Source organism: Tenrec ecaudatus, chromosome 1, assembly GCF_050624435.1.
Source record: "Tenrec ecaudatus isolate mTenEca1 chromosome 1, mTenEca1.hap1, whole genome shotgun sequence".
Lineage (NCBI taxonomy): Eukaryota > Metazoa > Chordata > Mammalia > Afrosoricida > Tenrecidae > Tenrec > Tenrec ecaudatus.
Window position 1 is genome coordinate 238,748,904 of NC_134530.1, and position 15,682 is coordinate 238,764,585.

Here is a 15,682-nt window from a genome sequence, read left to right on the forward strand (position 1 = left end):
TGCTGATTTACAACATGTACTCCAGGAAGAAAATAGAGAGATGAGTAATACTGGTAGACTTTTATAAAATGCCATGACAAAACAGTAAAAGTTGATATATTTTTTATTTATTTCATTGTATCTTCAAGTGGTCTAATGCAGTGCCAAGTGGTGGCTGTGGACATCAGAAAGCCCTGGTCCTCGCCCGCTCTGTGACTTAGCAGGTTCCTGATTCCCTTCCTTCCTTCCTGCAGGCTCATCTTTGTCACCCACATCAGTGACCACTTCCCTTCATTGTGGGTAGTCCTGGAAGCAAGCAGCCTTGACATGTGGTTTGAACAAGGCCTGGACACATATACAAAAATATTCTAAAATGATTTATCAGCATAGGGCAATGGGAACATTAGTGAATTACATTACACTTTATTGTTCAGAATTCGACAGAGGCTTTGCCCAGGGTGGCATCGTGAAGGAGGGAAAGGTGACATCACAATGGTGTTGGTTTGGTTGTTGCAGGGTAGTGGGAGAGACAAGGCCTTCGCCGGTAGTCAGTTGGCCTGTCTCATAGGGGGGTTGTCACAGTTAAATGACAGAAAGTATGTAGCATGTTGAACACAGGGATTGCCTTGAAGTTTACTGAATTCTCTTTGTTTTACACTTGAAGTAGAAATCCAAACACATTGATGACTTGCTGAATTTCCAAGTATCTGAGAGGTTATTGGCAACAGAGCATATAGAAAAACCCAAATCTTATAAACGTCAAACAAGAGTGCCTCCACTATACCATACAAATGTGGTAACTTGGCTTTTTAGCATTAAAATAATGATGTAAAAGGTAAGATGATTTATCGATTACTTGCATAGTATTTATCAAAGCAGCATTAAATGTATATTAAAATTTGGTGTGGGTTTCTGATAATAAATTGTATAGTATGTGTTTAAGTTTCTTGAAGGCAAACCCCTAATCTAGTTGTTTCTGACTGATTGATACCTAGAATTTTCAAGACTGTCTTTCTTTACAAAAGTATAAAGCTTTGTCTTTCTCCAGCAGAGTGGGTGGAGGGTTTGAACTGCCAACCTTGCAGTTAGCAGCCCAATGCTTAACCCACATAGCCACAACATCATAGGACCCTGAATTTAACATAAAAATTGTCAATGCTCAGATCTGAAACTAAAAGGCTCCCTGAGAGAAGAAAGCATGAAGCTAAGACTAGTTCAGTGTTTACCCAAACGGGTGAAACCGCCCTTCGTTGGGATAATCTGGGACGTGGGGTTTGGGGGTGACTGCAAAAGCAGATACATTGACTTTATTCTGGATTTGGAGCTATACTACAAAGTTTTTCACGTCCAGGGTGTACTGATGTTTTGGGGGATTTTTTATTGAAAAGGGAGTGGTTGGCCAAATAAGTCTGGGAACCTATGGACTAGAGGACGGAGAGTGAAGAGAGGGAAAAGGAAAGCCAGAAGTTGGAGTAGTGCAGCACTATACCTGGAGATCACTAAGGGATGCAGTCTTACCAAAAAACCCAAAACCCAGACAATGGAAAGCAACCCAGGAATAAAATGAAAGAGGAAATTGTATCCACTGATTCACAAATGTTTCTAATACACCTACTGTGTCCTAGCCAGGAGCCCTAGAGCACAGAGGGCTCCATGCTGAGCTGCTAACTGCGAGGCCGGCAGTTCAAACCCACCTGCAGGAACCCCAGACGAGGCTGTCTGTGTCTACAGAAGCACAGCCTCACAGACCCACAGAGAGTTCCAGTCCAGAGGGTTTGGTCCTCTTTATGCTTTATGTACCAAGCTTCTTCAACGTCACTAAGCAAAATAGACAAAGCACCCTGTCTGCAAGGTGCTCAGAATGCAACAAGTGAGAGACAGACAATAAATAGAATGAATATGTAAACTATATAGACCATAGACCAGGTTAGGGTGGCAGGGACTGATATGGTCATCAGGAAGATTTTTAGTCAAAGACTCTAAGCACATACTTGAAAGGGACAAAAGAATTGGCCAAGCATATGCCGAAACAAAGAACATTGCAGACATAGAAGATGACTTACAACTGTGGAAGAATGCCTGCCATGTTGTGATCTGAACACAACCAGCCAGAAGGCAGGAAGTAGGAGATGAGTGCAGTTACATAATGGTGACCCAGATAACAAGACCATGTAGACCCAGGAGGGTGGTGACTTTCACTCTGATTAGTTTGTGCAGGAGAACTCCAAGCAGAAAGACCAGTAGGAGATTATTGTGCACTGATGGTATCTTGACTAGGACGCCATCAGTGAAGCAGGAGAGAGGTGGTCAGAGTCTACATGTGCAGACATACGTTGTGCACTAGCCCCTGGAGTGACAGTTTACTGTCTACCACGGGGTAGAAAGGAAGGAGAAGCTTGTTTGTAGAAGGCCCACAAGTGGGGTTGGCATCAGTCTGCAGCACTGCTGCAGCCATGTCTCAGCTGCCACATCATGACTGCAGTCTTGGAGCCTCAGCAGAGCTGGCAATCCCCAGGAATGGCTTGGTTGATACCTGTGGAGTAACCGTGGGCTACAACCCCTCTGTTCCATCCACTACTTCCAATTCAGATCGGGCTACCCCAGTCTACTCAGGACGTATAGCAAGCCCAGAAAGAGGCAATTGTATGTGCAAGTTTGCAAACCTGGATGCTTTGCCCCTAACAGAGAGCCCCGGGGTTATGTTGACATATGTTATTAAATATAAACATACAAACCATCCAAGGGGGCTTCAGAAAGTTATTAGAAAAATCCTATTAGCTTTCAATTCCACTTTTAAACCCCTTCATATATACTATACATAATATGGTGTTTGCATAATGTCCAAATCACATGTTATTATGTCACAGGCTGTTAACTATAAAGTGGCCAGTTCAAAACCACCAGCTGCTCTGTAGAAGGGAAGACTTTCTGTTCCTGAAAAAGTTACACTCGGGGCCCGGCGGCCGGCCGGCCGGGACGGGCCGAGTGAACTGAGCCTCCATCCAGGGCAGGTGTTGGCCCTGGTGTTGGTGGCCGCTCTGTGGGGTGGCACACAGCCGCTGCTGAAGCGGGCCTTCGCCGGCCTGCAACAAGTTCATGAGCGCACGTGGGTCCAGCACTTGCTGCGGGAGATGAAGACCCTCTTCTTGAATACTGAGTACCTGATACCCTTCCTTCTTAACCAGTGCGGCTCCCTTCTCTACTACCTTACCTTGGCGTCCACAGATCTGACCCTGGCCGTGCCCATCGGTAACTCTCTGGCCATTGTCTTCACACTGATATTTGGAAAGGTACTTGGAGAAGACGTCGGTGGAAGACGAGCCGCCGCAGGCCTGGTGCTCACCGTGACCGGGATCACACTGTGCATCGCCAGCTCAGTGAGCAAGACCCAGGGGCCACTGGCCACCCTCTGAGTGGTGGAGCCTACCTTCAGCTCTACTGTCTCCAGGAAGGCCCTGGCCCAGTGCTTCCACCTGAGCCTCAGCTTCCCGCTCTCAACCGCTACCTCATGGATCACTCAGAACAGAGTGATGGGGTTCTGGGACCTCCAGGTGCTGGTCAGCTGCTAGGCCTTGGCAGCAGGACCGCCCTCTCCCCTGCAGCAGCTCCCGCTGCCCCCCTTTTACTAGGAAGGGGCTTCAAAGAGTTTGTGGGAAAATGCAATTGAAGATGGCCCTTTCCGAACTTGTTGGAAGTGCTCGTCTCGGGCTGTGCTGGGCCGGCTGACAGGTGGCAGTGCCCCTGCGCCCGGAGAGGGCACTGCAGACTTGGAGCCAGCAATGCACGCCGGTGCACATCAGGGGAAGGTGGGAGAGGAGCTGTCCCTTGTCCTCACCTGTCCCACTTAGGATGGGGGCAGCAGGGCTCACCTCCCAGCCCAGTGCCCAGCCAGGGACCTGTGGGGCTTTCAATAAATGTGAGTGAGTGTTCTGTCAAAAAAAAAAAAAGTTACACTCTCGAAACTCAGAGGCTCTTCTTGCCTGCTTGTAGGGGTGCTATGAGTCAGAGTCAACGTGATGGCAACGAGGAAAAGGGGAAGGAGCACACACAACACATACCTGTAGTTTAGGAGTCAAGCCAATTTCCCCCAAATTGGATGGGATGTAAGAGAAAAGGAAAAAAAATCAATACGCATTGCAAGATTTTGGACCTGCGCTCCTGATATTATGGAACTGCCATAAATTAAGAGGGAGAACTGTAGGCGGAGCAGATTCAGCTGGGAGGAGCTATTCAAGTCTTTACTTGAGAGCACATTAAGTTTGAGATTCAAGCAATTCAAATTAGATATTCAAAAGAAGAGTCTAAGTAGGCTGCTGGATATTCAAGTCTTAAATTCAAAGCGTGATCTAGTGAGGCACAAATTTGAGAGTTATTACATATAAATAGCAAGTTAAGTCATGAGGCTGGGTAAGAGCATCCAATAAGGGAAGGTATAATATAATAAAATAAATAAATAATAGCATCCCAACATTTAGTGGTTGGGCTGAATGAGAAAAACTCTGAAAGAAGACTATATAAAACCCACCAATAGGTAGGGGGAAGCCCTAAGGTTGTCAAGAAAGTGGCGGCATATCCTAGAAGCGATGCGTAAGGTTTCAGCAGCTTCTCCCTCTGAAGTGGGGAACCTATTTCTTCTTAAGGACTGGGAACCTAGTCCTGTTCTTAGTCTGGATGCTCTGTGGAAACTTGTTCACTCTGTGGTGCCCTGCTGGCCTTTGACATACCAGTGACATAGCGTTCAGCTTCACAGCAACACAGAGCCACCGCAGTAAGACAAACCGACAGACAAGAGGTGCTCGGGCATAGGAGCAGCTGTGGATGGCACGGGCCCATACAGTGCTTCATTCTGTAGTGCAAGGCACCACTGTGGGCCGGAGTCAACTCCATGGCACCTAACGACAACATATTCTAGAAGCTAAATGAAAAGAGTCTCAAGAAAGAAGGGGTGATGCCATGGAGTCAAACACTATTGGAAAATCAATCATAAGAAAATTGATCACTAGATTTAGGAACGTGGGTAACACTGACTATTGGAGCAGTGCTGGGGGAAAGGCCAGATGGAGTAAGTTTAAGAGGAAATGGGAAGGTGATAGCATATGCATTCTTAATTTCCTTGAATTTCCCCACAAGACAAACAGCAACAAGAATAGTAAAACATAAAAGTCACAGAGAACAACAAAGCCAACCAGGTAACTCAAATTCCAAAACAATTTGTGCAGGGATGAAGTACACAAGGTAAGAGATCTGTAACAGATGGTGGCACCATACAGGAAAAAGCAGAGAGAAGGCAATAGGGCATATGATGGCCCTTGAAACAGGAGAGACTCCTAAATGCCAACAGATTCACAGTGCAAAGCCTGGGGGGCAATCTGGGAAGCTGCTGAACTCAGATATGTGTGGGGGATCCATTTTCCAGGTAAGGTAAGCGCATGATGGCAGGGGTGAGTTCTCTTAAGTTTGGAGTAGCTAATGCTCCATGAACTATGAGAACTGGTCATCGATGCTCCCTTCTAGACCAGAGCACCACGCTGAAGAGAAACTGCTGCATCTATTCAAATTGAGCAGAGCAAGGGCAATAAGGATAAAGAAGAGAGAAGGCTCAACTGAAATGGAGAAGGGGGCACAGGAGGCCAAAAGCAGAAGGTATGAGGATACATTTGGTGGCAATTTTGAGAAAGCAATAAAAAATGAAGTTTAGGTCCAAGAATTTAAAAAGATATTTTAGCCCATCCCTGCCCGTTAACAATAATGAAAGACTAATTTCCAGAGCAACAGAAAGGAATTATATTTCAATACTATTGAATATAGAAAAGCTAAAACAATTTAAAAAAACAAAGAGGAAAAAATTTTTACAAAAAAATAATAGTATGCCACTGTCAGAAATACATTTCCCCCAATTGATAAGAACTCTAAAGTAATATTCAAAGTGAACCATAAGAAAAAATTAATGTTTTAAATCAGAATATATGAATGACCACCTAAATTAAAATATTTAAAACTAGAAAGAAAGAAATTGAACATAATATGAAAAGGAAACAGATTTTAGAAATAAAAGAATCACTACAGAACAGAATCTGTGTTTAGCCAGCTTACAATGACTGAAATGTCTATATACAATGGAGTCATAGAGATGAGAGGAATATGCAGAGAAACAAACTAAATTTTTGTGTAACTAATATTCTTGAGTTCATCTCTGAATACTAAGCCATGTATTAAAAGTTACAACTCTGAGCAAAGAACAACTGAGCGAAGCCTATCAGAAGAAAATCCATCAGAATTTCATGCAGTCAGACATTTCAGTTTCGACCAGTCAAGTTGGACAGGTCTCCTCAAACATAGGAAATTCAGCAGAGAACATAGTAAACTAATGCCTTAGCATTATGGCTAAATAAATATTTTAAAAGAAAAATTGACAACAGATTAGAAATCTCTCTTCCCACTCTTGTCCTCACATACACATACCTTAACCCGAAAACTGAAACAAATGAAACAAAAGTTGGTGTTGTTGTTTTTAAAATCAAAGTGTTGGTGACCTGTGGACAGTATTACAACATGAATGAAAATGAAGGACCAACTGAATTTTTAAGAGGATAAAAAAGAGCTTCAGAAATAGTTGATAAAATAATGGTTAATGTTTGATGAATAGCATCACTCTCCATCTTAAAAAAACCAGCGAACCTTAAGGAGAAAACATATAAATATAGCTTAAATAAGTTATAACATAACCAATGCCTAGAAATGAACTATAAATATAAATCTTGAAAGCAACAACATAATTGAACATTGAAAACATATAAACAAAGAATACTCTATGGATTTTCATCCAGAAAACAATGAACACCACTTAAATACTAAAAGATGATTGACATGTAGAATTCTATACCCAGTGAAGATCTCCATCAAATTGTAGAGTAAAATGAAGACATCATCAGATACATAAAATCTAAGATGACACATTTTCAACAGATCTTCTCTACAGAAACAACGTTAAAGCAAGTTTTTCAGGAGGCAGATAATTTATTAAGTGATTCTTGTAGCAACCAAAAACCGGAGATATCTGAACATGGAAACCATGTGGGTAATTACACGTGTGCTAAGGAACAGCCTGAATGACGTCTGCAGTCTGTGGAGCTGGCGCCAGTCCCCACACAACCACTTGTCTTTCCTGGTCAACGGTCCTTCCTCCGGTGCTTAGAGTACGGCAGAGCTCAAAACCTCCCAGGCAACAAGGATCTGCTGGATGAAGCCCCCTAGAAACTAGTTGCAATTTCGGTAGACCAATGTGGGTCTGATTTCCCACTTCTCCTTCTGGGTGCCAGCTGGAAACCAGCTACAATTTGTTCAAAATTGGTGTTCAAACACAGAAAAGTTCGATAATTGAACATATTTTCCCATACCAAATAATGGAAAACCAAATAAATGGTTCTGAACCCTCAAAATTAAACTTACAGCTTTATTTTACCAGGACTGTAAGTCACTAGGGAGGCGTTTAGCCTTCTCACATCACTGTCTTGGATAGGCTATTGACATCAAGTTGTTTCAGATTGATCCAAACTAATAGTAACTTTTCAACCTCTTCCATGGTCTGGGTTCTTTGTTTCATGGATAACGATTTCATGCCTTTCCCTATATTAGTGGCTTCAATTACACACACACACCCCCAAAAAAGTTGACAATGTCAAGTTAGTCATGTTGTATTCCGCTGCCAAATCAGAAAAGCAATGAGGCGATTCAAATTTTACAATGATTTCTGAACTCTCTTGGTTCTCACAGCTTTCCTCGTTGCCTGGCTGCTGGGATCACTCCCTTTCTTTGGAGCTATGGTTACAATATTTTATGCAACACACCAACACACACACACGCAAAGCCTGATGAAAGTTTTGACACACTAGCACAGCACTGTATGTTTTCTGAGAGTGGCAATTAGAAAGCAGCGGCTCCCCTTTGGGTCCAGGTGAGATAAGACACGTGAATCAACACTCCGCCACTTTCTTCAAGTCAGATTTTTCCATTTGACCACCTGGCGAAGCAAACACCAAGCAGATTTGTTTTTCCTTTTTAACGCTGCAGCTCATGTAGTGGAAAGATCGTGTTTGGAGCCGTTCAACATCTAAGGTGTCACTGTTTATAATACGCTCACTTACTGACCTACTACCTCTTTTGTTTCGATAGCTCACTAAAACAAGAGATTACAGAATTCGCAGGGAATCTGCTATACAGGAAACTACAAATTTGTTGTCACCAAAAATGATACAGGGTATTTGGGGGCCGTGAATCTATTCTGTATATATAATGGTAGATACTGACAATATGTATTTGCCAAAGTCTGTAGAAATATACAACACAATGAGTAAAGTCTAATGCAAATTATGGGCTTTAACTAATAATAACATATTAATAATGTTCCTCCTATTATAACAGCTGTACCACCTAATGCAAGATGTTAACAACAGCACAAGCTGTGGATATTGTGGAAGGCGGGGCAGGTAAAATGGGAATTTTCTGTACATCCAGCTCAATCTTCCTGTGTACCTAACCGAATAAAACTCACTGCCCTGCAGTTGATCTTGACTCATAGTGACCCTGTAAGGGCAGACTTGCCCCTGTGGGTTTCTACGATTGTAAATCTTTGGGGGAGTGGAAATCCTCATCTTTGTCCTGAGGAGCAGCTGGTGGTTTCAACCTGCTGACACTGTGTTTATCAGGCCTGCTGGTAACCACTAAGCCAAAAGCTCCTCTAAAAATAAAGCCTAATGATTTTTAAAATAATAATTGACCATTTAGAATAAAATTAACCTAATATCATTGAGAGTTCATAGCATATAGACATATATTTGAAGGCAGCATAAATGGCAGGCGAAAGAAACTGAAGTATATGAAATTTCTTAACTAGTTAAAATGTATTCGATGATTATCTGTGATGAGATAAAACTCACATTGGAAATGCTGAAGCAAATACTAAAAATCAATTGAACTTCAATTAACGAGACAATAATGAAGAAAAATACAATGTTATTTAATCCAAAATTAGTCAAAAATTGAAATTAAGAAAAAGGACGATGATATAAATAGAAAAAAATTATAGCCTTATACCAATCATAGTGAAACTTATATTGACTATAAATGGTCTAAATATTCCCACTAAAATGAATATTCTCTGATGACATAAAAACAAAAAACTAAATTAAAACAAAAAATACAGATAGGAGAGGGAGGAGCACTAGAACTGAATGTGCTTACACAACTCATTTTATAGGCAATTTAATCATGAGGGAGGAGAAAAGAAGAAAGCATTCTAAAGTTGATTGTGGTAATGATTGTACAACTCTTCTTGATATGAATGAATGATCGAATTGGATGATGTGTGGATTATGTGTCACTAAAACTGTAAAAAATCTAACAGAGGCAACAGAATCTGAAGCAACAACAAGGAAATTAAATAGATAGGATAAAAGTAAAATAATTATAATGTGTTTTACTCTAGCTACAGTGGAAGTATTAATAATAAGTCATTAAGTAGTAAAATTATATTTAGTAAAATGTAATCCTTAGGGAAGGAATATCCTCAGGGTTAAGAAAGAATAATGAGGGCTCAAGATGCCCCGCCCCTTTCTCTGCCTCCATTCCCTCCGGGGAGTTCTTTCCCTGCCTCAATAAAATCTTTCTCAAATTCAAAAAAAAGAAAGAAAGAATAATGAATAATATTTCCAAATGAATATGTAACTGAATAGATTAAACAAACATAAAAATAAGACAAAGTGCAATAAAATAGCTGTAAGGAGAACCATGAAAGAACACCACTATATTGGCAATATCAATACCCCTTTCTTGGTAGTGAAGAGTTATCACAGATGTTGGAAAACCATCTTTCAAGGGTGGGATAGTAAACATTTTGAACTGTGTAGACGCCTTTCTGCATTCATCGTGTAGCTCTGCAGTCTGCACTCCAAGTCAGAAATGGTTGAAAAGGGGGTGTACCTTAGATGGGGTGTGCCTCGGCCTTCAGAATGAAAGCTTTGCATTTTAACACTTTAAAGACTTATTTTGTTGCAATTCTCCATCGCTGCTTCCACGGGCATTCACTGCAGCTCCAAGTGAAATGAAATCCTGGCAGAGTCAGTATTTTCGCCATGCATCATAATGCTACTTATGGACCCAGTTGTGAGAATGTATATAACATTGTAACTGAGAAGAGAGGAGGCAAAGCACTCGGGCTGTATTCCATTTATCTCTGAATTCCTGGCGAGAAAAGGATCTCTTTCTCATGAAAAACAGGCAAGTGGGCATATGTAATTTTGTTGTAGACAGTGCAATAACTGAAATCCCTGTTAAATAGAGTAATGTTATTTGTTAGAAGTATGTTCTTATTTATATTATACTCTTTATAAGATGTCTCTGATTTGGGATTGCTCAGTAGGAATCCTGGTGAGTTACATGTTGAGCTTCTTGCTGCAAGGTCAGCAGTTTGAAACCACCAGCTGCTCCTAGGGAGAAAGATGAGCCTTTCTACTCCCAAAATATTTTTAGTTTAAAAAACCCAAAGAGTCATTATAACTCAGAATTGACTTGATGACCATGATTGTACGTTTTTTTTTTTAAGGTGGCTCTCTTGATTGATGTGTGTGTTTGTGTGTGTGTGTGTATTAGGTGGCTCTATGGAATAGGTGTTGGACTACTAATCACAAGGTCTGTGGTTCAAACTTACCTCAGCTGGAGGAAGATGAGGCTGTCTGACTCTGAAAGGTTCACACCTTCTGAAACCCAATATAGGGTCACTGAGACTCAGCATCAACTCAGTGCCATGGGTTTAGTTTGGGTTTGGTTTATAGTGAGGCATGGTTTCCTGGAGAAGGTCATAACCTAATGAATCACCAATAGACTTTACTTAGAGACCTCAAATATCATTATAGTACAAAGAGCAGAAAGACATGCATGGAGAGTCATGTGGTTTTCCCCAGACCTCAACACATGGGATTGCCATGAATTAGGATCTACTTCATAGCAATGGGTTTGGTTTGGGAATCTTCCTTATTTTACTTGTACTCCTTAATCACCTGTATTCTGAAAAGTACGGCTCGATCCCATGAATTGGTGAAGTCAATGTGTTTGCTAAATTGCCAAGTGAGAGAATGCAAATTCAGTTTACAAGTTTAAAATCAACCAATGTATATTGGGGATCATTGCACAACCTGACCAATGGAATTCACGACACAAAATTGTCTGTGTAAATGTGTGGTGATTACATAAAATCTTGTCAATTTGAGACTAAGAGTGAAGGGGTGGAATTTAGCCTGTCAATCAGGTCGCAGCTTGATGACCTTTTGTGGAGGCGCTAAGGAGATAAATTGCTCACTGGAGGCCAGACACACACTCGCTCCCTGTGAGACATTATTGAGAACAAGACACATGGAGCTATGCTAGAGCCTTGTTGCTGGAGGAAGCATGTGGAGACCCCTGCCAGCACTGAGATGCTTCTACTGTCACGGGATCCACAAGACTTTCCACCCACTGGCCTGTGATCTTCCTGCATTCAGCATTATTTCATGGGTGTGTGAGTCTAAAGAGGAATTTATGGACTAGTATTGGACATATGGGCTAATATTGGATTTATGGACTTGGTCTGGACAGGGATGGGATGTTTTCTTAATGTATGATTACTCTTTAAATAAAGCTATTTCCTATATACTTATGAGTGTCTATGAATGTGTTTCTCTAGTCTATACCGACTAACACAATGTGTTAAAAATGACAAACTTTTGCTATTTATATATATTTACTACACTAAGAAAAAAATATACTGATATACACTTTTGTAAAATCCAATAGTAATTTTAAAGCATTATGATTAGTTATGTAACTAGAATAGGAACATGAAATATAAATACAACGTCATTTTATAACTCCATTATCATTTGTTCCATACATGTTCTTAGACTCTGGGTACAGCTGTGATTCACACACCAGTGCCACCACCACCAACCACTACCACTACTACCAAAGTCTCTACCTTTATAGAGCTTGCTTTTTATTCATGGTAAAATTAAGATTCATATGTCCCTCTGTGATTCAAGGTATAAAATAGCTGCAGACATTTTATTATATGATTGATCAAAATTTCATCAACATGTACCTAATTACCTGGGGATAAGAGGAACCACTGGAATAAACAAAACAAAACAAACTAACTGAAAAAGAAACCCACTGCCCTGAAGTGAATTCTGACTACAGTGCAATGAATTCGTTTGGGGCACTGTGATTATGCGTGTCTTGCATGTCGGGAAGAGGCCTGTCTGGGAAATGATAAGAGCTCATTATAAACAGGCCTCTGGGAGCCATCATCAGGCTATGAGAGGGCAGTTGCCGAGAAGAATGTGTACAACTATATGGTTTTCTCTGTATTAGTGGCTTTTCCCATATTCTAGAAATCAAAGATACTGTTTCCTTAGCATTGCAGGAATGTATATTTTAATTGTAGGAGAAGGAAACCTATTGGTACTCTCACTAAATTCCCATTTTAGATACTTACAGAAATCTCTAGATATACAGAAAAAATAGATCAGGTGTATGACATTATCATAATTTTATAACCTACAGTAACTTAACCAGGAGTCCTGGTTGTAATGTGATTTAGGCATTGGGCCACTAACCACAGATGGACAGTTCAAACTCACCAGCGACCCCACTGGAGAAAGAGCAGGCTATCTGGTTTCCAAAGGTCAACAGTCTTGGAAATCCTCTACACGGTCGTCAGGAGTTGGAATCAACTTGATGGAAGTGGGCTTTCTTTTATATGCATGGTTTATCAGACATGCCAGGTTTATTAAGTAAATTTATGTACCAAGCCCAGTTTTCCAGAATGAGAATACTAGAGCTATGCTCTCTGCCCTAACCAGATTAAACCTACTGCCATCAAATGAATTTCAACTCCTGTGGGACCGGGTAGACCTATCTTACTGGATTTATAAGGAAGCCAATCACCACACTTTTATTGCCAGAGAAGCTGTGGATTTGAATTGCCAATCTTTTGGTTAGTAAGGGAGAGCTTAATCACGGTGCCACTAAGGGTCCCAGCTCGGCCCTGTGGAAGGTTATAGCTATGACCATTGTGCATTGTGACTGGAGACATCCCCATATAACAGTAAGAGTCGAGAGTGCTGGCCATGCTGTCGTAAGACACGGCATTAGGAAAGTCACGAAGAAAGGGCTCAGGGACTGCTGAACACCATGCTGTCACTTGTCCCCATGGGAACATGGGTGACACCAACATGCTCCAATCAGAGATGTCAGGAGAGAGCTAAAGTGATTGATAAATGTGCCCACGAGGCCCCGAGAAAATGGAAATTTCAGCAGAAATGACTGAGCTGCTTCTGAGGATACACACTAAGATTGATTGGCAGTTGTAAAACTAAATAGGGAACCTCCGCAGTCTCCCCTGGGAGCCACCTGGAGTAGCTGTGTAAGGACACTCGATCAGCAACGTGTGAGAGGGGAACATGATCACAGAGAGAGAGGAAGGGGAGAAAAAGGCGAAGCACAGACATTTTTAGGGCAATGAAGCTATTCCGTTTGACACTGTAATGTGGATACTTGATGGTATTCATTTGTCAAAACCTGTAGGGTCTTTGTTGGCATCATGGTTAAAACATTCAGCATCTCCCAAAAGATGGGCAGTTCAAATCCACTGGCTGCTCTGAAGGAAAACGATGTGGCAATCAGCTATTGGAAATCCTATGGATCTTACTTGGTCTCTATCAGCCAAAAATCAACTGGATGGTGGTAGGTTTCATTTTTATTTTATTTTTTATAGGATGGTACAACGTTAAGGTGTAAGCATGAATGTATAGATGTTGGTTAACAATAATGAATCAATATTTTTCAAAAGTTTTAACAAATATACCCCAAGAATGTGCCCACTCCAGTCACTGTCATTGAGTCGACTCTGTGAATCAGCAACCCCATACAGGGTTTCCAAGGCTGTATACATCTTTGAGAGACCGGGTAGTTTCATCTTTCTCCTGCGAAGTGGCTGGCAGGTTTGAACAGCCCACCTTGTCTTAGCAGTATAATGCATATTTAACAAAGCCAATCAGGGGTGCTAATAAAAAGCAAGAATTGTGACAGAATCAGAATGAGATCTCAAGGTGTGTGGGAATGCTGTAATTTTCTGCTTATTTTTCCTGTAAAACTGCAACTGTTGTAAAATTAATTTTTAAAAGGTGATGTAGAAAATAAAATCCCAATACAACCATTTTCCTAGTTACGTCAGAAATATTCAGACAATAAACAAACTATACCTAACCCACATGGAACTATTCATGAATCCTGACACACCATGGTTTTTATCCCTCAGTTCCCTTCTGATCTCTTTTGTCTTTTTTAACTTACAACTTTACAGCATACTATGCTACAAAAAGTACTAAAGTTTTAACTAAGGCTAACTTTTTATAGTCACAAAGCAAAATTAGGAGGAAGGCACTATTAATATCCTGATTTTATAATATGGAAACTGAGGAACAGAAAAATGAAACAACTTGCACAGAGGCAAAAACCAAGAATTTTAACAAAATCAGAATTAGGTCCCAAGATGCTCTAGCATTCATTTTGCTTAACCATGATGCTACTCACACCAAAAAAAAAAAAAAAAACACAAAACAAAACAAGAAAAACCTCCAAACCAAAAAAAAGAAAAACATAGCCTACGGGTCACGCTGGACAGGATAGAAGTGTCCCTGTGAGATTCTGAGACTGTAACCCTTTAGGAAGGTAGAAAGCTCACACTTTCTCCCAATACGCTGCTTAATGAATTCTTGCTGATCCTGCAAGCCTCTATTCAGATGTCACCTCTTTAAAGTAACATCTCAATGCTGTCAAGCATCACAGACTCTTTTTTTTTTACATTTTATTAGGGGCTTATACAACTCTTATCAAAATTCATACATATACATACATCAATTGTATAAAGCACATCTGTACATTCTTTGCCCTAATCATTTTCAAAGCACTTGCTCTCCACTTAAGCCCTTTGCATCAAGTCCTATTTTTCCCCTCCCTCCCTGCACCCCTCTCCCTCATGAGCCCTTGATAATTTATGAATTATTATTTTGTCATATCTTGCCCTATCTGGTGTCTCCCTTCACCCCCTTTTCTATTGTCCGTCCGCAGGGAGGAGGTCCATGTAGATCCTTGTAATCCGTTCTCCCTTTCCAACCCACCCTCTCTCTACCCTCCCAGTATTGCCAATCACACCCCAGTCCTGAAGGTATCATCCACCCTGGATTCCCTGTGCCTCCAGCCCCAATCTGCACCATGTACAACCTCTGCTCTATCCAGATTTGCAAGGTAGAATTTGGATCATGGTAGTGGGAGGAGGGGCGGGAGGAAGCATTTGGGAACTGGAGGAAAGCTGTATTCTTCATCGGTGCTACATAGCACCCTAATTGTCTCATCTCCTCCCCTAGACCCCTCTGGGAGGGGATTTCCATTGGTCGACAAATGGGCTTTGGGTCTTCATTCTGCACTTCCCCCTTCTTTCACTATGGTAAGATTTTTTTTTTTTTTGATGATGATGCCTTATACCTGATCCCTTCGACACCTCATGATCGCACAGGCTGGTGAGCTTCTTCCATGTGGGCTTTGTTGCTTCTGAGCTAGATGGCTGCTTGTTCACCTTCAAGCCTTTAAGACCCCAGACACTATCTCTTTT

General features: G+C 41.2%; 1 protein-coding gene across 1 annotated transcript; it reads left to right on the forward strand.

Moving 5' to 3' along the window:
• Nucleotides 1-2,432: 2,432 nt before the first annotated feature.
• Nucleotides 2,433-3,392, forward strand: LOC142439874 (transmembrane protein 234-like). The gene is made up of 2 exons (XM_075542534.1): nt 2,433-2,622; nt 2,923-3,392. Exons 1-2 carry the CDS (start codon nt 2,433-2,435, stop codon nt 3,390-3,392), a joined length of 660 nt encoding a protein of 219 aa, XP_075398649.1.
• Nucleotides 3,393-15,682: the final 12,290 nt, after the last annotated feature.